The sequence below is a fragment of the Schistocerca americana genome, chromosome 9 (genome assembly GCF_021461395.2).
Source record: "Schistocerca americana isolate TAMUIC-IGC-003095 chromosome 9, iqSchAmer2.1, whole genome shotgun sequence".
Classification (NCBI taxonomy): domain Eukaryota; kingdom Metazoa; phylum Arthropoda; class Insecta; order Orthoptera; family Acrididae; genus Schistocerca; species Schistocerca americana.
In genome coordinates, this window is record NC_060127.1 from 3,579,504 (window position 1) to 3,607,020 (window position 27,517).

The 27,517-nt window shown below is 40.5% G+C and overlaps 1 protein-coding gene across 1 annotated transcript in view; it reads left to right on the forward strand.

Moving 5' to 3' along the window:
* The window catches only part of LOC124550846 (alpha-(1,6)-fucosyltransferase), a 315,823-nt gene that overhangs the window by 267,806 nt on the left and 20,500 nt on the right, over nt 1-27,517 (forward strand). The window contains exons 10-13 of the mRNA XM_047125574.1: nt 4,041-4,278; nt 14,068-14,247; nt 15,024-15,174; nt 27,079-27,189. Of these exons, the coding sequence (XP_046981530.1) occupies nt 4,041-4,278; nt 14,068-14,247; nt 15,024-15,174; nt 27,079-27,189 (680 nt within the window). The remainder of the gene's footprint in view (nt 1-4,040; nt 4,279-14,067; nt 14,248-15,023; nt 15,175-27,078; nt 27,190-27,517) is intronic.

Consider the following 27,517-nt stretch of genomic DNA (forward strand, 5'->3'; position numbering starts at 1 on the left):
ATCTTTTAATTTGTTGAGCTTAAAAATTGGCAATTACCTATAAGAACTGAAGCAAATGAACAATAAGAGACTTCTATTAAGGCAACAGAAAAAGCGATAGTAAGAATCTCTAGTTTCCTAGAACTCTTTGAGGTTAATTACGGTTGTTAGGAAACTTGCAAACAGAGTTAATTTATGATAAATGTGGATAATATGCATTGCTCCTAAGGGAAAGTTAGGTGTAACACAATTTGTTAATTACAGCATCCACTACAATAACTACATCACAAACACTGATTTACTACAAATTAGACTATACACAAGACAGTGATAAGTTCTCAAAAGTGCTTGTTTATTTGTGGTGGTACACAGTGAAATTTAGGGTGGTATATTCTTTGGCAGTAACTGTGAATTACAAACTTAAGTCAAAGAGGTAATTATATAGGAAGGTAAAACTGAGGCAAAGATTTAAGATCTTTCTCGCATTCTTTAGAGATTGTAGCATTATATTTATATCCAGAATGAATCTTCAATTCTGCAATAGTGCATGCACCATTTTGAAACTTCTTGACAGCTTAAAGTTGTGTGCCAATTTGGGATTTGAACTCACACCTCACGTTTCGTGAGCTATCTGTGCAAGAGTCACAGCTTCCCTTCTCATGCTTCCCAAATTTCACATAAGTTCTCCTGCATGTCTTACCGGGATAGGACTACCAGAAAAACAGATATCATAGAACATTGCTCTAAAGTTTCCAACATAGGGGAAACAGATGGAAAAATTTGAATTTGAGAGGGCAGCCTGTGGGTTTTCACTTGATATTTCAGTGAGTAAAGAGCACTGCCACCAAAACGGAGGGCTCTTGATTCAATACTGTGTCCTGCCAGGAAGTATTTATAGCCTAACATGGGTTAGTTTCTGGATGGTCACCATACGTTAAGTAAGTTTTGTTCAGGTAATCACTGGAAGCAACATAAGTAAGGAGAGGAAGCTGAACAACGGATTGCCTCAAGGATCAGTTCTCTCACCCTTACTGTTCAACCTATATCTATCTGATCTACCTGACACTTCGTCCAGAAAATACTGCTATGCCGATGACCTGGCTCTAGCCGTCAAACACCAGGGAATGAATACAACAGAAGAGATTTTAGCCAATGACCTGTCTGCATTAGACAATTACTTCAAAATCTGGAGACTCCAACCCAGTGTGAGTAAAACAGAAGTGTGTTGCTTCCATCTAAATAACCAGTTGGCGAACGTAAAACTGGAGGTAAGTTTCAGAGGCAGAATTCTTCATCACAACTGGAACCCAAAATATCTTGGTGTCATCCTGGATCGTACACTATGCTTCAAACAACACCTTCTTAACTTAGCTCAAAAGCTGAGGACTCGAAACAACATCCTCCATAAGCTATGCGGAACTACCTGGGGATCTTCAGCAACCACCCTGCGAACTTCAGCTCTGGGCTTGGTATACTCAAGTGCTGAGTATTGTGCACCTGTTTGGATGAATAGTCATCATACAAGGCTTGTTGATACCCAGCTGAATACGACAATGCGCATAATATCTGGCACAATCAGATCTACTCCAGTTTATTGGCTTCCACTGTTAACCGGTATAATGCCTCCTGATCTACGCAGATGTACTGCCCTTATGAGAGAATTCCACAAGATCTCCAGGAATTCTAACCTACCCGTGCATAGCGACCTGCCACTTTTAAATCGCAAGAGACTGAAATCACGTCATCCAACTCTGTGCGATGCTGCTGACATGGTTGCTAAGAATTTCAAACCTCTTGAAGAATGGAAAGGTCGGTGGGAAGCAGTGACAGATGTGCACCTGCATAACATCTTCTCAGGTGCTAAACTTCCAAGTGGATTCGACTTACCACGCAAGACGTGGTCTACTCTCAACAGAATCCGTACCAGCCATGGGCGATGCAGGGATGCTCTCTTTAAGTGGAACAAGCTGCCTGATCCAGCTTGTGACTGCGGGGCTCCATACCAGACTGTTCACCACATTGTCAGTGAATGCAGGATTCGAGCCTATCACGGCGCCAAGGAGGACTTCCTGCTAGCAACTCCAGATGCAGTGCGCTGGATTGAAGGACTGGATATTCAGTTGTAAAGACAAACTTAAGTTTCTTGTGTGTCAATATGTACATATGTATATGTAATTTCATGATATGTCTGTATTAGCCATACGCTAAATAAAATGTTCAAAAGCTTCCGCTAATGAACTGTAGGTGGGAACACTGACAGTGTTTTGAAGATTTGTGTATGTTGAGTGCTCTTAGGAGTGAAAGTGTCATAGTTACAGCACACACCAGATCAATCGAACTGTTATAATTACAGCACGCACTGAACAGTCGGACATCTCCTTTTGTCAGGCACTGCCGTGAATGACTGAGCAAGGTGGTGCAGTGGCTGATGATATGGTTCAGACTTCCACCTCGTCATCCAGAATTGAGGTCCCAAGATTATTGTAAATCAATCAAAACAAATGCTCTATTGGTTCCTTTAAAGAGAAACACGGCCAGTTTCATTCCTCACCTTTTGTGCTGTTGAAACATGTGGTGCCTTTAATGATCTCATCACCAGCTGGATGTCAAACCTTTTATCCCCCTCGTGAATGAAATGACTGGATTAGAGCTGCCAGAGGTAGTGGTAAGTGTGCATGAGCTGTGCTTGCTTTTTTGGAGAAGTTTTTGGGCAAAAGCTGTAATGTGTAAAGTCTTTCCATTGTGCCTGGCTGCAGCACTCAATGGGTCTTCTTTATGATGAGTAACAAACTATTGTTTTCCTATTATTGCTGATATTCCTACCTGGAGTTTCCATTGTAATCAGTCAGACATGAGTCACCCTGTAGACAATAAGGATCAGAAAAATAAAGTTTATAAAAGAATTTTGACACTTCATGTAAATACTGTATGTAGATTAGATCAGAATAAAGGAAGGAAAAGTGGAGATTTATGTTAACTGATACCGTACAAAGTGTAGCTATTCTTCCTGCTATGCCTTTTGATTGTCAGCTGTGTTAGTAGCATGATAAGATTACAACCATTATCCATTTTTCACTTTTTTTTTTAATGCTGTTTTTCTTTGATGCACCATGTCCAACATGAAAGTCATCTGACCATTTGGCACCAGTGTCTAGGGTTGTCCCAGACAGCACTGCGGCTATATTGTGAAAGTGTCCATGTTGTATGTATGGATCTTCCTGCTGTATACCCCTTTCCTCTAGTTCTTTTTAACATTAATGAACAACAATATTCTTGTTTCTGGTTTTGAGCAAAAGATCCTGATGGTGTGTTTTGACCAATTAGTCATTCTTATGTGTCTATATAAAGAATCTCTGCATTATGTCCACAGTTTTTCTATTTTAGAGTAAATTTACTGTTTTAATCGCTCTTAATTCTGGTTCTGCAACTAAACATCTGATAAAGAGGATAAGAGACATGGGGGCATATTGACACACTCATTGCATGACAGAGTTGTAATGATAAAGTTCGCTATTTATGGAAAAGTATTTTTCATTGTAAATGTTTCATCTGGTTTGGAGAGCTAATTCCATTTTTCTAGCTCTTGCTTCTAAACTTAGCCCAATGACTGTAACCAGTTTGTTCAGATCTTAAAAGCTATTTGCACAACTTGTTGTTCTGTATCTTGTATTTAACTGCATTGCTATGTCCTTGATATTTTATGTCAATCACATTTTTAAACAGACATTTCAAAACCAGTTTTTTCTGATGTATTGAAAAGAACATCAATTTGTTCTGTTGCTGTTATTATTCTGTCATTGTGGCTGTATCAGTTGCAAAGATAAACATTCTATTTCCGTAGTTTCCTTCTCAGTATCAATGCTTAAATTTTTAAACAGATTCTGGCCTTTAATTCCTTGTGCCTTTTTTTGTATACGTTACATTTTTTTTACATTTTATGTGTTATTATATAATTGCCATCATTATTTAAATAAACTGTGATGAAGGAGCTCCACATATGAAATCTGATCCAATGTAAGAGATATGACAGTGTCTGGTAAACAAAGTCTTGTTTCCCGCAGGCAAGTCACACACACAAGTGGTGGAGCTGCCCATTGTGGACTCACTGTCCCCGCGGCCGCCCTACCTGCCGCTGGCCATCCCCCGAGACCTGGCACCCCGCCTCGCCCGCTTGCACGGTGACCCCCCGGTCTGGTGGGTGGGACAGTTCCTCAAGTTCCTGCTGCGTCCGCAGGAGGGTACTGCTCGCATGCTGCACGAGGCCGCTGACCGCCTCAGCTTCGTCAAGCCCATTGTTGGGTGAGTTGCAAAGTTTGAGAGTAGTCTGGCAGCCACACTTTTAGTTTATGCATACCATTCGACTAAGTCAGTTTAGCAGAGAAATCTCATCTTGTGTTTGTGCTTTAGCAATGTGAAACATAGTGATGTGGAGTACTTCCATTTGCTTTGTTATCACTTCCTTACTGAATAAATGCTTGATTCACATTCAGGAGGACAACGGTTCAATCCCGTGTCCGGCCATCTTGATTTAGGTTTTCCTTGATTTCGACCTGCCAGCGCTTTTTAAATATATATAAACAAAGATGATGTGACTTACCAAACGAAAGCGCTGGCACGTCGATAGACACACAAACATACACACAAAATTCTAGCTTTCGCAACCAACGGTTGCTTCGTCAGGAAAGAGGGAAGGAGAGGGAAAGACGAAAGGAAGTGGGTTTTAAGGGAGAGGGTAAGGAGTCATTGCAATCCCGGGAGTGGAAAGACTTACCTTAGGGGGAAAATGGACAGGTATACGCTCGCACACACATCCATATCCAACCGCACATACACAGACACAAGCAGACATTTGTAAAGGCAAAGAGTTTCGGCAGAGATGTCACTTGAGGCAGAAGTACAGGGGCAAAGATGTTGTTGAAAGACAGGTGAGGTATGAGCGGCAGCAACTTGAAATTAGCGGAGGTTGAGCCTGGCGGATAACGAGAAGAGAGGATATACTGAAGGGCAAGTTCCCATCTTCGGAGTTCTGACAGGTTGGTGTTAGTGGGAAGTATCCAGATAACCCGAACGGTGTAACACTGTGCCAAGATGTGCTGACCGTGCACCAAGGCATGTTTAGCCACAGGGTGATCCTCATTACCAACAAACACTGTCTGCCTGTGTCCATTCATGCGAATGGACAGTTTGTTGCTGGTCATTCCCACATAAAGCTTCACAGTGTAGGCAGGTCAGTTGGTAAATCACGTGGGTGCTTTCACACGTGGCTCTGCCTTTGATCGTGTACACCTTCCGGGTTACAGGACTGGAGTAGGTGGTGGTGGGAGGGTGCGTGGGACAGGTTTTACACCGGGGGCAGTTACAAGGGTAGGAGCCAGAGGGTAGGGAAGGTGGTTTGGGGATTTCATAGGGTGAACCAAGAGGTTACGAGGGTTAGGTGGACGGCGGAAAGACACTCTTGTTAGAGTGGGGAGGATTTCATGAAGGATGGATCTCATTTCGGGGCAGGATTTGAGGAAGTCGTATCCCTGCTGGAGAGCCACATTCAGAGTCTGATCCAGTCCCGGAAAGTATCCTGTCACAAGTGGGGCACTTTTGTGGTTCTTCTGTGGGAGGTTCTGGGTTTGAGGAAGTGGCGTGTGTGATAAGATTTCCTCTGAAACTTTACAGTCTACCTACAACGGATAGGTAGGAACCCCACTGGCAACAAATAGACCTGACCTCTTTGAAGACATTCACACCGAAACTGGTACCAGTGACCATGAGGCAGTTGTGGCAACAATGATAACCAAAGTACAAAGGATAACTAAAACAAGTAGAAAGATATGTATGCTCAGTAACCAGAGAAATAATCCATAGTGTCATATCTGAGTGAGTAACTTCAAAATTTCAGCATAGGCAGGAGCATGTAAAGGAACTCTGCCTCTAGTTTAAAAGAATAATTGACAATACACAGGATAGTTATGTACCCAATAGAACAGTTAATAATGGGTGGGAACCTCCATGGTGTCAAGTCACTGTGATGAAACTTCTAAAATAACAAAGATAACCACATAATAGATGTAAAACAAAACATAGTTTCGTAGATAGAGAAATGTGTTTGGTTGTCAAGAGAGCACTGCATCATGCCTTCAATGACTACTATAACAGAGTATTGTTCAACGGCCTTTCACAAAGTCCAAAGAAATTCTGCTCATGTGTGACACTGTTAGTGGCACAAAAGTTAGTTTCCAGTCACTCACAAAAGAGACAAGAACTGAAACTGAGGGCAATAGCACAAAAGCTGAAATGCTTAACTTCGTTTTCAAATGTCATTTACAAAGGAAAACCCAGGAGAATTGTCCCAATTTAATCCTCGTACCACTGAAAAGATAAATGAAAAAAATATCTGTGTCAGTGACATTTGAGAAATAGCTGAAATCATTAAAATTGAACAAAGCTCCGTGGCCCAATGGAATCCCTATCAGATTCTATTCTGAATTTGTGACTGAGTTAGCCCATCTTCCAACTATAATCTGCTGTAGGTCCCCCAAACAAAACTGTGCCCAGTTCTTGGAAAAAGACACAGGTCACACCGGTCAACAAGAAGGGCAGTAGACGTCATCCATGAAACCACACCATTGACATCAATTTGTTGCAGAATCTTAGAACACATTCTGAGCCAAACAAACATGAATGTACCTCATTATCATTTGAATTTGCAGCTCCTTGTGTTTACCATGTTTGCAGTTAAAAGTGTTGGTTGTAAGGTCCACCAGTTATGCAAAACAGCATTTTTTCAAGTTCCCAAACATGTTTCAGAGACACATTCCATTGACACATTGCTATGAGACAACGATGCTAGTCAGCTGACAACCCGTGAAGACTTCGTATACACTTGTGTATTATTTATTACAGGTAGCTTGTCATCTGCAACCAAACGATGTTGTTGAGAAATTTTGTTGGGAGTTAAACTAAAATTACGTTTTAGAGCATAAAAGATAGGTTGTCGCCATATTTCGTGCCTATATTCGTTTTCACTTACATTTTTGTGTGGCAAGCCCTTTTATTCTCAGCCTCATGGTGAGGTGTTGTGAAGCACCCTTGAATATAACATCTATTTTCACAAATAGGTCATAAAAACAGTTTGCATTTCACCAAACACACTGTGATTGTGGTTGTGGTTGTTGTGTGTCCCAGCCCAGTTAGTGTTCATTTGTTCACCAGGGAGTTTGGCACCAAATTTGAATTTTGTTTACATTTTATCTTTGTGTGTGTGTGTGTGTGTGTGTGTGTGTGTGTGTGTGTGTGTGTGTGTGTTTTTCTGTACAGCTTCTTAGCTGTTTGTGTTGTCTTTTTTGTAAAGTTCCTTTAATGTGTTAAATAGTGTGCCCTTGCAGAGTGTAGTGTATTCATTTATGACCTTTTTGCTTTCTGTATGTGGAAGTTTTCTACAATGGTCATTTTGCTGTATGGGCTGTGGCTGGGTTTTAGTATTTTTAAGTCTGTTTCTATTGTAGTTGTCGGTGTGCTATTAGGTGGTCAGCAAATGTGCTATGGGAGCAGTTGTTTTTTTAAAGCTCTTGAGATGTTCTGAATATCTGGTTTTGAAGTTTCTGCATGTCTGTCCTATGTACACTGACTGGCAAGTGTTGCACTTGAATTCATATATTCCTGATTGGTTAAATTTATTCGTGGGTGTTTCTTGTGTGCTGATCTTTTTCTGTGTTTGTCCTCAGTCTTGTATCCTATTTGGAGCCCCTATTTCTTTAACATGTTGCCTATTCTGTAAACGATCTTGTTATTGTAGGTGAGTATGTACCATTTCATTTTGTGTGTGTGTTGTTGCTCTGCCGTGTCTTGTGTGTGGTCATTGATTGTGATTTGTGTTTTTCTGTATTGGGTGAGGACTTCAGCATGTGTGATATGTTCATTTTTGTACTGTCAACATATTTTTTTATTTAATTTGTCTACCACATGGGTATCATAACCATTTTCTACTGCTATTTGCTTCATTGTGTTTAGTTATGTTTGTTCGTGGATGTTCTGTTTAATCTATGGAGCAAGGGGGACTGGGAAACTTTCACCTCTGCTGTCACCGTTGAATCTTCCCCACACAGTAACATTGATGCTTGAGCAGGTGACTACAACAATTGTTTCTGCGAAAGAAAACGCGATTCCTCGCTCTTTAAGGTGCCCCCGGCGTAAGGCAGTCCCTTGGTGGTCATCAGAAGTCGTTGAAACAATTAAGGAGCATTGGCGAGCTCTACAGCGGCATAAGCAGCACCCTTTCCTGGAGCACCTCATAGCCTTTAAACGACTCCATGCCCGCATTCGCCAACTTATCAAACAACGGAAGCAGGAGTGTTAGGAGAGGTATGTCTTTGACGATTGGGTGCCGTACATCAGCTTCCCAAGTCTGGACAAAGATCATGCGCCTCTTCGGGTACCAGACCTCAACAGATGTTTCCATAAATGGCGTGTTATCTACCAACGCAAATGCAATTGCTGAGCACTTTGCTCGAGCCTCTGCATCGGAGAATTACTCTCCAGCCTTTCGCACTCTCAAACATCGGCTGGAAGGGAACGTCCTCTCATTCACTACATGCCACAGTGAATCTTATAACGCCCCATTTACAGAGTGGGAGCTCGTCAGTGCCCTTGAACATTGTCCCGACACAGCTCCTGGGCCTGATCGGATCCACAGCCAGATATGATTAAACATCTCTCATCTGACTACAAGCGACATCTCCTCATCACCTTCAATTGGATCTGGTGCGATGGTGTCTTTCCATCACAATGGCGGGAGAGCACCATCTTTCTGGTGCTCAAAGCCGGTAAAAACCCACTTGATGTGAATAGTTATCGGCCCTTCAGCCTCACAAACATTCTTTGTAAGCTGTTGGAACATATGGTATGTCGGCGGTTGGGTTGGGTCCTGGAGTCACGTGTCCTACTGGCACCATGTCAGGGCGGCTCCTGGCAGGGTCACTTTACCACTGATAATCTTGTGTTCCTCGAGTCTGCCATCCGAACAGCCTTTCCCATATGGCAGCACCTGGTTTCTGTCTTTTTTGACTTACGTAGAGCATACGACACGACCTGGTGACATCATATCCTTGCCACATTGCATGAGTGGGGGGTCTCCGAGGCCTGATCCCACTTTTATTCAGAATTTCCTGTCGCTTCATAGTTTCTGTGTCCAAGTTGGCACCTCCCGTAGTTCCCCCATATCCAGGAGAATGGGGTCCCGCAGGGCTTCGTATTGAGTGTATCTCTATTTTTAGTGGCCATTAACGGTCTAGCAGCAGCTGTCAGGCCCTCCGTCTCACCTTCTCTCTATGCAGACTTCTGCATTTCGTACTGGAGTTTCTGAGCGGCGCCTACAGGGAGCCATCCACAAGGCATAGTCATGGACTCTAACCCACAGCTTCCAGTTTTCAGCTGCAAAGTCATGTGTCATACTGTTTATCTGGACCCAGATCTTCACCTTCATGGTGATCCACTCACTATAGTGGAGACATATTGATTCTTAGGACTGGTTTTCGACGCTTGATTGACTTGGCTCTCTCATCTTCGTGAGCTTAAGCAGAAGTGCTGGCAGCACCTCAATGTCCTCCATTGCCTGAGCAACACCAATTGGAGTGCAGATCACTCTACACCTGCGGCTCTACAGAGCCCTTGTCAAATTCCGAATTGACTTTGGGAGTGTGGTTTATGGTTCAGTATTGCATTTACTCGACCCTGTGCACCGCTGCAGGGTTCGACTGACAACTGGAGCTTTTAGGACAAAACCGGTCACCAGTGTACCGTTCTAGGCTGGGGTCCCTCCATTGCAAAAACAGACTTGCACAACTGCTTGCCAGTTACGTAGCACACATTCATAGTTCTCTGAAGCATCCGAATTACTGTCTCATTTTCCTGCCCGTGGCAGTCCATCTCTCACATCGGCAGCCCGGGTCGGAGCTAACGATAGAGGTTCACGTGCAGTCCCTTCTCTCCGAAATGGAGTCCTTCCCTTCACCACCTCTACTCGCGGTCTGCTCACATACACCTCCATGGTGTACGCCTTGGCCACAGCTTTGTTTGGACTTTTCTTGTGGCCCTAAGGACTCCGTTAGTCCTGCGGCTCTCCACTGTCACTTCCTCTCAATTCTTGATGTGTTCCGGGGCTCTGAAGTGGTTTACAGTGACGGATCAATTGCTGATGGTTGTGTTGGCTTTGCCTACGTTCACAGTGGCCATATTGAACAGCATTCCTTACCCAATGTATGCAGTGTATTCACTGCAGAACTGGTGGCCATTTCTTGTGCACTTTAGTGTCTCCGTTCATGCCCTGGGGAGTATTTTCTTTTATGTACTGACACCTTGAACAGCCTGAAAACTGTCGACCAGTGCTACCCTCATCATCCTTTGGTAGCGTCCATCCAGGAATCCATCTATGCCCTGGAACGGTCCAGTCATGCAGTGGTGTTCGTCTGGACCCCTGGTCACGTCGGAATCCCAGGAAATGAACTTGTTGACAGGCTGGCCACACAGGCTACATGGAAACCACTTCTTAAGATGGGCCTGCGTTCGTTATTACGCCGCAATGTTTTTCAGCTTTGGGAGACAGATGTGGTAGATTTTTTTGTGTGTTTGTCTATTTTTTGTTTGTCTGTTGTCGATGTATTGTGCTTGCAGTAAAAGGTCGTAACGACGTGATAAAATTGTCTCTGATAGTGCTGTTAAAAGAATTACTGTTTGTTGTGCATATGAAGAGTCTTGGGAGAGATGGCTGGACATTTTTAGCAACTATTCATACATGAGATTGAGATTGCAGGTTCGAGTGCTGTTGTCCACGTCTCTTCCCGTGTATCTGAAACAATTCTGCTATTTCAGTACTTCCAAAAATACTAATAAAGGTCGTGACGCTCACCTTTGTTCTCGTGAAATAATAACGGTTTATTGTTCTCTTGTACAATTCTCCACATAACATCAGAAGAAGCGAACAGAAAACTCTAGTTACCCTTAGTTACGAGTAAACCACAGAGAAAGTAATATTCCGAGTCAACGATATAATTATCATAGAGTCTCACAGATAACGTCTTTGCCACTTAGCTTTCTCACAGTCGCACAGAGTGGCAAAATCTAAGTACCACAACAAACTGCGAGCCATTAAAGGGACCACAAATGTGTGGAAGTCCTCGATGAGGGCCTCTTGCAGGGACTCCATGGTTCTCTGCCAGCTCCGTATTGGCCATGCCTGGGTGACCCACGGCTACCTACTGCACTGTGAAGACCCATCTGAATGTCGGTGTGGCGCCCAGTTGACAGTGGCCCACATCCTTCTGACCCGTCTTTCTTTGGCTGCCCTGTGACTTCATCGTCGGTTGCCGGACTCGATATAATTTATTTTAGCAGACAATGCCTCATCGGCTGATTTGGTTTTACGTTTCATCCGTGAGGGTGGGTTTTATCATTCGATCTGAGTTTTAGCGCATGTCCTTCATCCTTCTGTGTCCTTCACCCTAGTGCTTTTAAGGGGGAGGTTTTAATGTGTTACAGGGTGGCCGGCTTTTCCTTTTTATTTTTGTGGTCAGCCAGTCACTCTAATGTGCGTCCTTGTTCTACTCTCTTCTAACTGTTTCTTGCATCTCTGTTGTTTTTTTGTCCTTTTGTTCCTTTTAGTGTTCGTTAGTGTTCGTTGCCTTTTCTTCATTCTTGTGGTCTTTCCTTTCTTTCTGTTTTGTGTTGTATGTCTCATCTGTCTTATTCTCACACTTGTGGCATTGTTTTATGGGGAACAAGGGACCGATGACCTCGTAGTTTGGTAACGGTAACATCAGAGCTATTCCTAGACAGCAGAAACAGTCTCCTTTTTGTCCCACATGATATCTTTATTCCTTGTGTAATCCACGGTTTATTTTGTGACTTCTGTTTGTTTTGAGTTCTTTAGGGGAAAACAATTTTCAAAAGCAGAAGTAACATTATTAATGACTGACTTATATTTTCCATTTGAGTCAGAAGTATTGTAAACATCTATCCAGTCTTTAAGTGATGAATAAGACATTGCTGCAATAATTGCAGACTGCAGTTGTTTACTCGCATAGAAGCAAGTTGAATCAAAAAAAGGATGAAGGAACAAGTGTCAGAGAGAGTAGGGAAGCAGAAATACCACATTGGTAAGCACTGTGCCAGATTTCGTCCATAGATGATGATGATAGAATGATATGTAAAGAGGGATTGAGAGAAAGAGACATGAAATGAGTACCATATTACAATTGGAACTAGAAGAAAAGGAGATTGTGGGGTGGGGATTGAAATGAAAAAAAATTAATTAATGCAGCCAAACAATGGAAAATCCAGGGTGGAATGTAACAATATTCTCACCATGCAGCAGAGATGCTCAGTCGCAGATAGACACAATAAAAAGAAAAAGGCCTTATGGGCCAAAAGCTTTATTTGTGACAGTCTTCTTCTTGTGCCTATCTGCAACTCAGCATCTCCGCTATATGGTGAGTGGCAACTTTCCTTTTCATAATATAATTGATTAAAGAAATATTCACCATGCACCAACAACTTGTAAGCTGTACTATTAATTAATAATCATAATAATAATAATAATAATAATAATAATAATGAAAAAACAGAGGGAAGGTTGTTTGTTAACATGGTTTAAACACAGGTGGCTGTCAGAATGTGAGGCCATATTGGAGGGCAGATTCCCACTTGGAGAGTTCAGGTTCAGAAAACCTAGTATTTGATAAGGTGATCTGTATGTACTGCGTGGTGCACTCTAGTCTCTGTAGAGCAAGCTCAGCAACTGGGTACTGGGTGTTCTCAAGACGGACAGTCCTTCTGCGTCCATTATGTTCTCGGCCAGTTTGATGGCAGTCATTCCTGTACAAAACATCTTGCAGTGAACAACTGTAAGTTGGTAAACAACCTGTGTTGTTTCAAAAATTGCTTTGCCTTTGATGTTGTTGGATTTATCAGTGGTGGGACCTGAGAAGGTGGTAGTGGGTGGGGTGTCCAGTGCAGGTTTTACAGTGGGAACAATTGCTGTGGTAGGGATAATGGTCTGCTGTGGTAGGGATAATGGTCTGTGAATGTCATGCTGTTTGTTATGGAGGTTAGCAGAGCATAGACCTATGGGAGAGGATCTCATGTCAGTGTGTGACTTGGGAAAGTTTTAGCATTGGCAGAGTGACATATAGAGGTTTTCAAAGCCTGGGTTCTGCACAGTGATGGGGAAGGTCTTCAGAGTTTTCTTACACGTTTGCCATCTGTGGTAATGCTGTAGGGAAGAGAGTGTTTGATGCAGAAGCTTTCAAACTGTAGGTATTGTTGCTTATTAGTTGGTTTTTATTTGGACTGTGCATTGTGAGTCGTCTTTAGTGAAGTCGAGGTAAATGTCGGGGAAGGAATGAAGTGGGGGTGACCTTGGATTTGTGTAAGGAACTGGTGAATTTGAGTTAGGAGAATCAGTTAAGCTATTGTACAAAGTGGAAGACATGATCTTTGCGAATCCAGACCAAGGAATTCCTTTCATATGTTGCTCACGAAAAGATTGCCGTCATCTTGGTTCCCATGGCAGCCTGCCTTGATGTGTTTGTATTTCTGGCCTTCAAAGAAAAAGAAGTTGTAGGTAAAGATGGAGTTGGGAAGACCTTCAGCTGGTAAATTAGGAGACCTAATGATGGGCTGAAAAGCCATGTGTGTGTGATATGTAGGTGAGGAATACAGCAATATGACAAACAGGCAGGACATTCGTTTGTGAATAATTTTAGAGGTAGCATCTATAGAACCACATTGAGTGCTTATCAAAAACTAATCTCAAAACAGACTACATCAGTTTTCATTTATATTTCAACATGCCCTGGTTAAGCTCTCTCTAGTTCAAAATATCGGTGTATAAGGTACTGCTTGATCAGTGCTTAAGCTGTGGAAATTTTGGTCTGAAGACGATTCTACCAAAACCATTGAGAAAATGAAAATTAAAGCCAATTTGGACTACCTGAAGATTACTTCAGTCACTTTTTACTTTACTTTCATTATGAAGAGTGGATATCCTTTACTTATAGGAAATGTGTACCCTGTACCCTGAGGGTTGCCTTTGCCTGTCTGCAGGGTGCACGTGAGGCGGACAGACAAGGTGGGGACAGAGGCCGCCTTCCACCACATTGATGAATACATGGGCTACGTGGAGGACTACTACCTGAAGCTCGAGCTGAAGCAAGGCAAGACCGTCGAGCGGCGTGTGTACCTCGCCTCTGACGACCCCAAGGTCATCGGTGAGGCCCGCAGCAAGTATGTACTGGGTCTTGATCAGTACCCCACTTTAAAATTATCTGTTTGAAATTTACAGTGTGTAAGGGAAAAATTTTTAAATCTCCAGTACAAATATTCTAATAATGAGCAGAACATCTGCCTCTCTGAGACTGAACAAAAGTCCAGGTTTGAAATGAAAAATGCAATTAAGAGCTAGGAACATAGCTCATGGTTCTTAATTGCATGATTAATTTCCACTTTTAATTTTACTTCTTCTTTTCTCCTCTCCTTTTCTATTATACCTGAACTGAAGCCAGTATAGTGCTGATCTCCGTCCTCCAACTGTGATGCCTCCCCCCTCCCCCCCTGTCTCCCCTCCTTCTCAACACCACTTGTCTCTCTCTCTCTCTCTCTCTCTCTCTCTCTCTCTCTCTCTCTCTCTCTCTCTCTCTCTCTCTCTCTCTCTCAACGTGAAATCTGAGTGACGGCCCCTTTCCCAACATCACCAAACCTATTCCTCTTTCCTCCCAGAGGAAGAAATACACATGTTTTTCCCATGCTAAATGACCTGGGTACATTTATAAAATTTTGATAAAACACATCAGAACATTGTTATACCAGTACTGTTTTATCATTGTTTAAGAAATTTATACTACCTAACCTTGAGAGGTAATAAGCAAGCAGCTCATTGATATTTTTGGTGAAGATATATGTGCCACTCTAGAATCATACCTTTTATCTGTATAATTGTATAAATAATATTGGACATAGTGAATGCAGATATAGAGGACTATTTACCTGTTTCCTGCCCGCAGGTATCCCCAGTATGAAATTCTCGGAGATCCATCCATTGCGAGGACTGCCGCAGTTGCCACACGCTACTCTGACTCTTCACTGAATGGCATCATCATTGACATCCATTTCTTGTCACTCTGTGACTACCTCGTCTGTACATTTTCATCCCAGGTATGTATGCATTTCATTACTTGTTCTCTCACTGAAATGCGAGTGGTGGTGATGATGATGATGATGATGATGATGATGATGATCTGTGAACATTGAACATCTGCTGCATCAGCAGTTAAAATAAACTGGTAACAAATATTTAATGTGCCAAGATACTTTGGCAGGGATAATACCGATGTGTGCTACAAAGTGCAATAGTCGACAAAGACAATATTGCCTCCCCGTATTCAATAAGTCTCCACATCATGAATTATTTTTGTAATTGGAAGCACAGCATTGAGTTCAGCCTTCCATATAACTGGGAATATGAAATAATATCCTGCACAGCTGAAAACAATTTCTTTTCAGGTAAAGAGAGGCAACAGAGGTAAAAGCAGCTGTTGGTACTTCGTTCCTCATCATGAAAAAATGAGTGAAATGACACAGTAAATGGGACTTGCACTCAGGAGGATTTGGACGAGTGGGAGGGTGGGGTATTTAACATTCCAAAGGGAGAATATAAGTTGAGACTACTGTCCAGATTTTCAGTGGTTTTTCTAAATCCCAGGCAAATCCTGAAATGGTTTCTTTAAATATGACACAGCAGATTTCCTTGCCTATGCTTGTCCTATCTGATTTTGTGCTCTGCTTCAAATAGCTGCATTGCCTGTGAGACTTTATGAGCTGCTGACTTCAGTTTAGTCGGTGGTTAGCATCACGAAGTGCCTAGTCAGGGATTTTCTCCACATGGCAGTGTGTGTGTGTGTGTGTGTGTGTGTGTGTGTGTGTGTGGTGAGAGAAATCATCATCTGCACGCAAGTTTTCCAACTGGCACTGAATAAAGAAAACTTTCACTAGATTGTAAAAAAATGGTGTTTGTGAAAGTGTAAAGGTGAAACTGAGGAGATAAAATGAATTTCAGGAAGTTGTTGATATTGTGAGGTGAGAAAACAACGGTGTTAGTTTTAGTTTCTATCAGCTACAAGTATTGATTTTGAACAGTATCCGAAGCAGTTTACCAGGTACAAAAGCAATATGGAAAACCACAAATGATCTGAAACCCATATGCTGAAGTGGTTACAGTGTGCTAGCGAAGAAAGAGGCCACAAGTGTGCAAGCAACGACTTCATAAATGTTGAAAATTAACCTTCCAGCCGGTGTGGAGAAATGGAAAGTTGCAAAAGTAAAATCAGCATCAGTCACATACGATGGGCAAAGAAATGCAGTGTGCCATTTCTACTAGACAACCGTGGAAGAAAGCAGCTAGCATATTGCAGGACATGAATGTGGAATTCTGTGCAGTGGGCACCGTGAAACCTGGCATGGGGATGAAAAATGTTATTAAAGTCATCTTGGAACATAAGAATATACTGAAGGACAGTGACTTCATTGTTTGTTTGACTGCTGCAAATGACATAGCACATAATGAAGCCCAAAATTGTCTAACATGTATGAAGAAGTTTTTAAGTGTAAATAAGATGAAATACACAGTCATTGTGACAATAGCTCATAGACGTGATCTTATCTATAATTCATTTGATAAAGAGATCTGCCAAACCCAACAACTATGTCCCACTAATGCAAAATGCAATGTAGTAGATGCTAGTAGCCTAGAAAAACCTCTGCACACTGAACATCTAAATTACCATGAGAAGAAACTTCCTGGGAGATTAAAAGTGTGTGCTGGACTGAGACTCAAACTCGGGACCTTTGCCTTTTGCGGGCAAGTGGTAGAGCAGCGAGCAGCAGTATTACAGTTATCCAAATATAAACAGCATAAAATATGGGCAATAGTAACATAGATATAAGGTCAAAGGGAAAAATGTGATTCATATCGTTAATTCTTTGAAGTCATTGAACTGTTACTGTCGCAATGAAAAGCCCACCAGACTGGATGTCAATGTACACAGTGTCATTCTTGAATGTGATGTCATACAGTTAGACATAACAGATCATGAAGGGCTCTTGATACTGGAGATAGACAAGTGACATATAAACTTCTAGGAGAGTTAAATGTAAATAGTATAATAGACATGGTAAGGAAATGGATTGGTCTCATATAATGTATAATAATAAAATAACTGATAAATGTTTTTCCATTTTCTTGATAGAGATTAAGTGCATATCAGAAAAGGCGTGGCCCAACTGTAACCAAAAGGTGTCATACTAATATTATATATAAGCAACATTATACCAATAATTGGTACACTCCACAGCTCAACAGACTCAGGATACCATGATAGATTCTTATGATAAGACTCATGAAAGTGATTGGACAAGAAAATTACACAAATAGGCGCAAACTCTACAGATCCAAAATAAAAAATGCTAAGCGCAGTGCAGATAAGTATTTAAATTCCAAAAATAAATGTAAAGCAGCCTGGAATTTCATTGAAACGGAAATTAATAATATCAATAAAGGAAACAGTATCCCTATTGACTGTGATATGCTCAATGAATATTTTGTAAACAGTGCCAGCACCATCGATCCACTTAATAATTCTACTTTAGATGCAGAAGCCTTTCTCACTCATGCTAAACAAACAAGCGAGCAATTCACTTGGATCCCCAATAACTTTAAATGACACTTATAAATCAGTATGCACAGAGAATCACGGGAATGCTTTATTAGTAACAGAGCTTTTGACACTTGACCACAAAATATTGCTGGAAAAAATAGAACACTATGGTATCAGAGGAATTGCAAACAATTGGATTGCTTCATTCCTAACGAATTGGATGCAGAAAGTCAGCATCAAATACACTAATAGACAAACCAACTCAATAACCGAAATCCTGTCGAGTAATAAAACAAAGCAAGGTGTACCACAGGGCTCAGTATTGGGACCTCTACTTTTCCTCTCATATATTAATGACTTGAGCCTGAATGTAGATGCAAACAAAACAATAATATTTGCTGATGACACAACTGTACTCAAAAGGGAGAATACAGAGGCTGTGAACTTGGCCACTGAACAACTCAGCAACTGGGCTAATATCAACAGATTAGCTATCAACACAAAAAAGACAGCATCCATGAACTTTCACACAACACAAAATGCAAATTCCTCTCAGCCACTTGTCACAGTAAATAACCAGCCAATAGATACTGACACTGATCCAAATTCCTGGGTCTGTGGGTTCAAGATAACCTGAAATGGAATACACATACAGGAAAGGTAAGTGCCAGAATTAGTACTGGCTGTTATGCATGGAGTGTACTGAAATTATGTGCTAGCCTGAAAACAATAACCAGTGCGTACTATGCTTACATACAAGCCCACCTAAAATATGGTGTGATATTCTGGGGAAATTCTCCAACTGCCCTGAGCACATTCAAAATCCAGAAGAGAGCAATGAGGATTATTATTGGCAGCAAACCCATCTTCATAAAGTTGGAATTACTTACACTGCCTTGCCTATACATTGTCGAGACTGTAAAATTTTTCTGAAACCACGTAGTGCCAACTGACTCCAGAATCGTAAGAAATAATGAAATACATAAACACAACACAAGGAAAAACTCAAATCGGCATGTTTTACATACAAACACTCAACTGTGGGCCACCAACTTTTCGACATTATTTTCCACTAGTATTAAGTCCATCGAAGACAACATAAAATTTGCCAAGGCTGTGAAGTCATATTTGTTGTGTCACTGTTTGTACTCTGTAAATGAATACCTAAAACAGTAATCTTGCTATTTATGTTAATGTTAACTGATATTTTCCGACATCTGTAACACACTGTGTACCATCAGATCACATGGAATAAATAAATAAATAAATACATGGAAGAAAAACTATCAGTTATAAAATCACTCAACAGACAAGAAAATGATTGTATACATGTTCATAATATAGGACAGAATGAATGAATAGGTCATTACAAAAATTAGTCGTATGATCATACTTTAATTCAGATATTACCTGAGCTAAATGACACAAACGGCCTTTATGGTGTTGATATAGAGAACTGACAGAAGCTAAAAGAGAAAAAGAAGGATAGCAACTGGTTTAGATCGTATTAATACGAAACTGTGGAAATACGGAGGGTTATTCCTGCATCTAAGACTTCTCCATGAATTTTAATCAATGTTGGAGAAATAAGAGGATACTGAAAGACTCGCCGAGAGCCAAAGTAATATCTATCTATGAAGAGGGCAATAGAAATAAATGTAGTAACTATCAAAGTACGAGCCTCCTGGGCTCAGCCCGTAATTTATATGCCAAAATCCTGAATGCAAAACTTAAAAAATCATGGAAAAGTTAATATCTGAAGAAGATGATAAGGTTTTTATACTGCAACAAGTTATAGAAAAGACATGAGAGTTCAACAGGGAAAAGCTTCTTGTTTTTGTGGATTTTGAGAAAGCTTTTGATAATGTGAATAGAGAAATGCTGTGGAACATCATGGGTTGACAAGGTTACCCACCTCACCTCACCTCACAAATGCTATTAAGAGTCTAATCACAAACACCAAAATTGTTATAGATATGGGAAATATAACAGCAAAGCCAATGAACACAAACAAAGGAGTCCGACAAGAATGCTGGAGGAATACAGACATGAGGTGAGATGGATAACCTTGCTCAGCCATGATTCACAGACTTGCCCTCACCCTCCCCTAAGATCGTAACACTAGACTAAATGTAATTTTGTATGCATCTACCTCTTGTTACAGAGAATGAAGATGACCTTCAAATGTGAGTCTATAAGTTGCAGGAGATAGCCTCAAATTACAACCCAACATTGTCGGCAGATAAAACAAAATGATGGCGTTTCAGGGAGGACAACCAGAAAGATCAAAAAGAGTCTTGAATAATAAGATCTTGAAGCAAGTAAAGCATTTTAAATATCTAGGATGCAACACCACTTACGAATACAACCGTAATGTGGACCAAAAATGAAATAAATTTACTTCCATATGTGGAACATAGTAAAAAGTTTGTAGAATAAAGCCAAGAAAGAAACCAATCTGAAGTTTTATAAAACAACAGCAGTATAAACCCTCATTTATGGAAGTGAGGCATGGGTGCAACAACAAGACACCAAGAAAGTAGAAAACAGGCTCAAGACATGAGATTTCTAAGAGAAGTGGAAGGATGTACAAGGGAAGATCAAATAAGAAATGAAGATATAAGGAAACATTAGGAATATATAACGCAAATGAGAAAATAAAAGGAAAATACGAGAAAATGGAAGGAACATGCAGACCGGATGGGTGAGGAAAGATTCCCAGTAAAGGCTCTAAATTATAAATGTTTTGGAAGAAGAAATGAAGGAAGACCACGCAAGTTTGTCAAGGCCTATCCACTGTGACAACTTGTAGCTGGGTCTGAGAGGGGCGCGATGGGGAGGTTCCCTTGTGAGAAAATTTCGAGAACCAGCATTTGAGGCTGACTGCAGTATAATTTTACTGCCGCCAGCTTACATTTCGCGGAAAGATCACAAAGATAAGATAAGAGAGATTAGGGCTCGTACGGAGGCATATAGGCAGGCATTTTTCCCTCGTTCTGTTTCAGAGTGGAACAGGGAGAGAAGATGCTAGTTGTGGTACGAGGTACCCTCCGCCACGCACCGTATGGTGGATTGCGGAGTATGTGTGTAGATGTAGATGTAGAAGAGATGGGTACCGTAACAGGCAGTTTGCCTAATACGTGAAATGATGATGATGAAGAAGAATTATTTCGTCATAAAGTATATAGCAAAGAAAATAAAAAATGCCACCTCTCACTGTCTAACAGAGTTCTAGAAAAGGAATTTTCCTGTAACATCATATGCTCACAGTTGGATTACCTGTGCATAAAAAGGATGGCAAAACCTCCCAAATAACTATAGACCCACTGCAGGAGTACTATTAACATCCAAGATGATAAAAAAAAAACTGTATGCATAAACAAATGTACAACTGCTTTGGAAGGACAAAAATTTTAAATGAACAACAGTTTCGGTTCAAGTCTCAACTGTACAAACAATTGACGTTTTGGTGAATAGGAAGGGTATGAGAAGAGGCTATGTCTGGTACACTTATTGATTTAACCAAAGTGTCGCAGTTAGAATTTTATGGCATAGAAGATAATACTCCCAGTAAAAAGAATAATACCCGAAGGGCCTTTCCCTGGGCCTTTCCTGTTTATTATCTACATTAATGATGTTCTGAATTATATACCATGTAAGAAATTACTATATGCTGATGACATAACACTAATGATCACAGGTTAGAATTTACAAAGTGTACTAGCTAACAATAGAGAAATGATGCAGACGACCAATCATTGGTGTCAGGCCAATCAGTTGTGCATAAACCAAACAAAAACAGAAGAAATATGAGGGTTGTCCACAAAGTAAGTTCTGTTTATATTTCTATCTGTGGCAGCGTTAAGATTGCAGTTCCAAGCATGCGCGGCAGTTACTCTGACTCAAGGAGAAGACATGTACACCATTTTCAGACTGCTGCCGCCGACATCTGCTTTGTAGTGCTTTTTTATAATTTCAGTCGTAATTGAAAATGCTGCCACGTGTGAAATCAGATCTGTGATCCGTTTTCTAAATGCAAAGAAAGTTAAAGCAAATGAAATTCATTGGCAAATCTGCGAGGTTTACGGACAAAATGGTACGAGTGATTGAGTGCTTAGAAGATGGGTCAGACTGTTCAATGAAGGATGTGATCAAATGAAGAACAAAGTGGACATCTATCTGTGGTTACTGATGAACAGGTTCACACAATTGAAGAGCAGATTAAGCACAATCGTAAGTTTACAGTTAGTGCCCTTGCTGTGGAAGTTCCACAAATCTCGTGATCACTAATTCATGAAATTGGTACTGAAAAACTGAAATTTCGAAAACTTTGATCACTTTGGGTACCCAGAACAACACAAAAAACAACGGATGGGCAGTGCACTTCAGTTTTTGACACACTACATTGAAGAAGGCGATGGTTTTCTTTCTTGGATAATGATGGGGGATGAAACTTGGACATCGTATGACACCCCTGAAACAAAACGGCAATTAATGGGATGGAGGCACACTTCATCCCCAACGAAGGTTGAGCCTAAGCAAATCTTGACACCTCGAAAAGTCATGTGCACCATTTTTTGGGACAGAAAAGGCATTTTGCTGATTGATTTCTTACCACGAGGCCAAACAATTGGTTGTCATGGTTACTGCGAGATCATTAAGAAATTGCGCCACGCTATACAGAACAAGCGCCAAGGATTACTGTCAAAAGGTGTTGTTTTTTCCACGATAATGCACGAACTCACATGGCGGATGTGACCAAACAACTCTTACAGGAATTTCACTGGGATACATTTGATCATCTTCAGTACAGCTCGGACCTTGCCCCTAGCTACTTTCATCTCTTCTTACACCTAAAATCTGTCCTTGGTGGTCAACACTTCAACGATGATCACGAGCTGATAGAACATGTTACCACATGGCTGAATACACAGGTGGCAACCTTCTATGAAGAAGGCATACAAAAACTTGGGCCACACTATGATAAGTGCCTACGAAATTTCAGAAGCTATGTAGAAAAGTAGTTTAACAGTTATAGATTTTTGTACAATAAATTTTTTTTTCTGTATCTGTACACGTTTGTTTTGTGTAACCAAACGTAACTTACTTTGTGGACATATCTCATACTTTTTAATCGAAAGGTAACTAAAAATTAAAATAAAAAAGTAAAAGTAGTTAGACTGTTCATAGACCAAAAACTTTCTTGGAAAGAAGACACTAATTCTCTGTGCAGCAAACTTGCTCATGTACTTTTTTTATTGTATAAATTAAGGAATACTGTGAGTAAACATTTGTTACTCCAATCATTTTTTGATTTCTTCCATTCCCATCTGCACTATAGAATACTGCTCTGGGTAAATTCCCTAGGAGCTGAATGTATTTTCAGATGACAGAATAACACAATCAGATGTTTAGTAGGATCACCACCACCCAGGGTGTTCTGTAGAATCTCACAAAACAAACAACTCAGTACAAAAGCACATCCCAAAACCTAAATCAAAACCAGACAGATTGTTAAAAGACATATATTGGAATGACTGGCAGGGCATTCAACAGAAGATATAAAGAATGTGCCAGAGCATTTAAATACAGTACAAATCATTCTTGAAAGAGAGATACACAAAGCATTAATAAAAACATAAACAGTTGCTCAATGACGACATAAATATTGGAAACCATACTCCCAGTTTCATGTTACTTCTTGCGCCTCGCCTTCTCCTCCATCTCGCACTACTATACACTTACGTCCATTCATCATCATGGCTTCTCCCTCTCCCACAAAAAAAGAGAGTACAGGTCAAAGACAAACCAGTGGCAATGGAATGTTCACAACACTGCAAAACACAATACATACTTAGAAGCATAAAAACAAACAGAAAAGAGTGGTGTACAAAAAAGTGTGCTGTGTAAAACATAAAAATGCATATAAACTAAAAATTAGGCTACAACTATCAGTGTCCAAAGAAGAAAAACATCAACGACATGCTAGCAGAGAGCATTTCCGTATGTAGGCCTGAAATCACCATAAGTAAAAACCAACATAGTGTTAACAAACTGTATTTCAATCTAAATGCAAATAATTTGATTACAGACCACTGATTATGCCTTTCCTCAGTAAAGTGAAACACATTTGCTGAAAAAAAGGGCATTTTTTGTAGTTCAAATGACAAAACAAATACACCCTCAAGAATAACTATAAATACTTGAGCATAAAATGTTCAGTACATTACCATTCTCAGCCCACACAGTCCCGCTAAATAAATTTAAGAGTGTGTTACAAACTTGGCTAAAACACAGTGAATTCTCTTCAACCTAAGAACTCCCAGCCCATTAATCATTATAATATTGTGGCTCGAGCTGCCAGAGTTGGCAGTCATGTGTGCGTGAATGAATGGTGAGTGTATTTATCTTTTTTGCAATAAAGTCTGTCGCCGAAAGTTTATGAGCAAATGTCTTAACTGTGCCTGCCTGCAACTTCACTTGTTATCTTTACTGTAAGTAACAATCTATCTTTTCTACAGTGTTGTTAATCATTATAATATATACATGAAATGTATTTGCAGTTGCAAATATGAACAACCATCAGCTGTATGAGGGAATGACAACAATGAAAGTCTGTGCTGGACCAGGAGTCAAACCCGGATTTCCTTCCTTACATGAGCAGTAGCATTAACTACTTCGGTTGTGCATGCATGACCCATACCCAGACCTGAACTTCTATATGTCACTGTTCTTGCATCACAGCCTGTACTCGTACACACATTATGTAATTCTGGTACAGGAATGATGACGTAGTTTAGGTCTGAACATGGGTCATGCATCGATAGCCAAAGCACTTAAGGTGACCATTCCCATAAATTTCTGGCTCAAATTTTCATCGTCTATATGCTCTTATACATCTGAAGGTTATTCATATTTGCAACTATGAATGCATTTAATGTATTTTGTAATGGCTGTAGTGCCTGTTCCTTTGGACATGCATGCATGTTCGAAGGAATATTGCCCTGTTCTTAACAGTACAGGCACTGCAATATCATATTATATTATATGTTTTTCCTAAGTAATAAAGAAAATCTTTTAGTTCTTACACAAGCTAGTTGAATTCTGTGAGAATTGATTATTGTGCAGATCTTAACTACACTGTAAACTTTGATGAAGCCAACTGTATGAAAAATACTGAAAGGCAAATAAAATATTCTGTTCAATTCCAGGCAGCTGAGAACCCCAGTAGAGCTCTTCTGGCTAAAAATGCCGTACACACATTTTTTGAATCTGCAGAATTCTTTTTTTCCCATACAAAGTTGTCATTGTGAACCTTTATGATAGAATTCAAACAAAAATAGTGATGAAGTTTCAAAGTTACCCAAAATTACTCAGATTTTGGTCATCTTCACCAGAAGAGAGCTGTAGATTAGTTCAACTTGTTGGGGACAACACAGAGGAGATTAAAACTGTGATATTGTTTACATTCCAAGAAGTGATGAATTGTAATTAAGCACTGTGATCTTAGGAAGTAAGTGTAACTTATAAGAATGTCGGCCTTCACAGCCATTGTCAATGAAGATAAAAGTTCTTGGATTTTGGCACCAGGTCATTCCTCGAAAAATCTTTGGATTCGACACATTTCAGCCCCCTCCTGGGAACTGGCTGCACTTTCAAGTGTAGCTTGCCACTTTGACAAGGCAACTATGCTTCTGGAATGCAGGTTTTTGTAATTATGTTTATGTTCTAGAGAGAAATATGGAAACAAGTGAGGCCCTTCCCCTCTCCCCCCTCCAAGTTAATGTTAGATTGTGCTAGTTTTCCCATGTTACCAATGTTGACTCTATAGCTTTCCAGTTATATATAGAGTAAAGTAATAATAATAATAATAATAATCATTTATTGCATTGACAGGTCTTTGAGGCCTACAGCACAGAACAACAATAGGGGGTAGGGGAACATTACAAACACAAAAACCCCAATAAAAGACATGTCTTTCAATCACAAGGGAGGTCCAGGTATTTGCTGCAGATGGCACTCCATATTTTTCAGTTTCTGTTTCCACTTCTTGAAGGATCATCATCACTCGATCCTTCCATCGCGTTCTTGGGTGTCCCCTTGGGAGTTTTCCTGTGGGTTGAGAGTGGAGGACATTCCGCATGTAAGATGTGGCCAAACCATTGTAATCGCCTCTGTCCCAATATTCGTCCAATGTGTGGCTGTCCAAACCTCTGGTACAGGTCTTCTTTCCTTCTTCTTTCCCATTTACCTTCCATGTTATTGTAGACGGGTCCCTAGATCTTTCCGAAGTACATTTGTTTCAAACGCACAAATTGAATCTTCTGTCATTACTGATGTCGCCCAAGTTTCACAACCCTATTAAAGTACTGGCCTATACCAGTGTCGTGTACAGATGTATTTTGTTCTTCTGAGATATCAGACGAGATTTAAAAAGATTGTTCAGACTTAAGAACATGTGATTAGCACTTGTTATGCGTCGATGTACTTCTTTCGTCACTTCACGTTGATTAATATCAAGCCCAGGTACTTGAACTCTTCAACTCGTTCGAAGGTATGGAGGGAGGGAGAACCCAACGACGTGGTACTCAAAGATATTTAGTTTTGTCCTCATTCACCTCCAGCCCAATTTCCTTTGCATTTTGGATGAATCTGGAAGTATCAGCACACATTTGTTCTAGAGTGTCACCAAGGACCACAACATCGTCAGCAAATGCCAGAATTGTGTCTGTTCCCACCATCTCCATTTCTCTGGTTCGGCAAGTGTCATGACTTACTTTTTTCCAAGGCCCAGTTGAATAATATTGGCGCCAATGGACCTCCTTGTCTCAATCCATTTTCCCACACTGTACTTTAGAAGTTGACTGGGAGTAGCAGGCTGCAATTAGATGGATGTATTTCGATGGGATGCCAAGTTCCTCTAACGTTTCCCATAATGTGACACAGTCAATGCTGTCATAAGCTTGCCGAAAATTGATGGGGAAAGATGAGGTGTAGTTCCTGATTGAACTCGTAGAATTTTTCTGTCAGCTGCCTCAAAGTAAATATGTGCTCAATAGCAGACTGTCCGAGGATGAACCCACATTGATATGTGCCTACAATTCCTTCAGCCAGCAGTTTCATTTGGTTTAGCAGCAAAGTTGTAAAGACTTAGTATCCAATTTCAATAAGTGAAATTCCTCGGTGGTTCGATACTTAGGTAGCATCACCAGTCTTGAAGATGGGACATATAATTGCTCCCTTCATTCTTCAGGAATTATTTCTGCTGCTCAAAGGTGGTGGATATTAATTGTTTCAATGCACAATTCTAAAATAACAGTAGTATGTGCACCCATTTAGTGGGTGTCTTATCAGAGATGTAATTACACTGTACTACATTTTTTTTTTTTTTTTTTTTTTTCCGCAGGTGTGCCGGGTAGCCTATGAGTTGATGCAGACTTTGCATGCGGATGCATCGGACCGCTTTAAATCACTGGACGACATATATTACTATGGGGGCCAGAACCAGCACACACAGGTTAGAACTACATTTAATGTTCTTGCAACAAGTCTACTTACACTGGTACTCCCTGAAAAGTATAGCTCTCCCCCACCCCTCTCTTCAGCTGCCAAGAATATCCTACAGAGAACAACAGCTGCTACATTATTCATTAGATGTTGATCAGAAGAGAAGTAAAACAATAGATAAATTTGAGAACGAAACATTGCTTAGGTTATTATCACCAAAATCCTTCTGGCGTTTGTCCACATTATCTTGTAAAATATTTACAGCAGATTGCATAAACTTGATTACTGGATAACAGTTTTGACCTTAGTTTCGAAAATGAACCTACATCATAAACAGT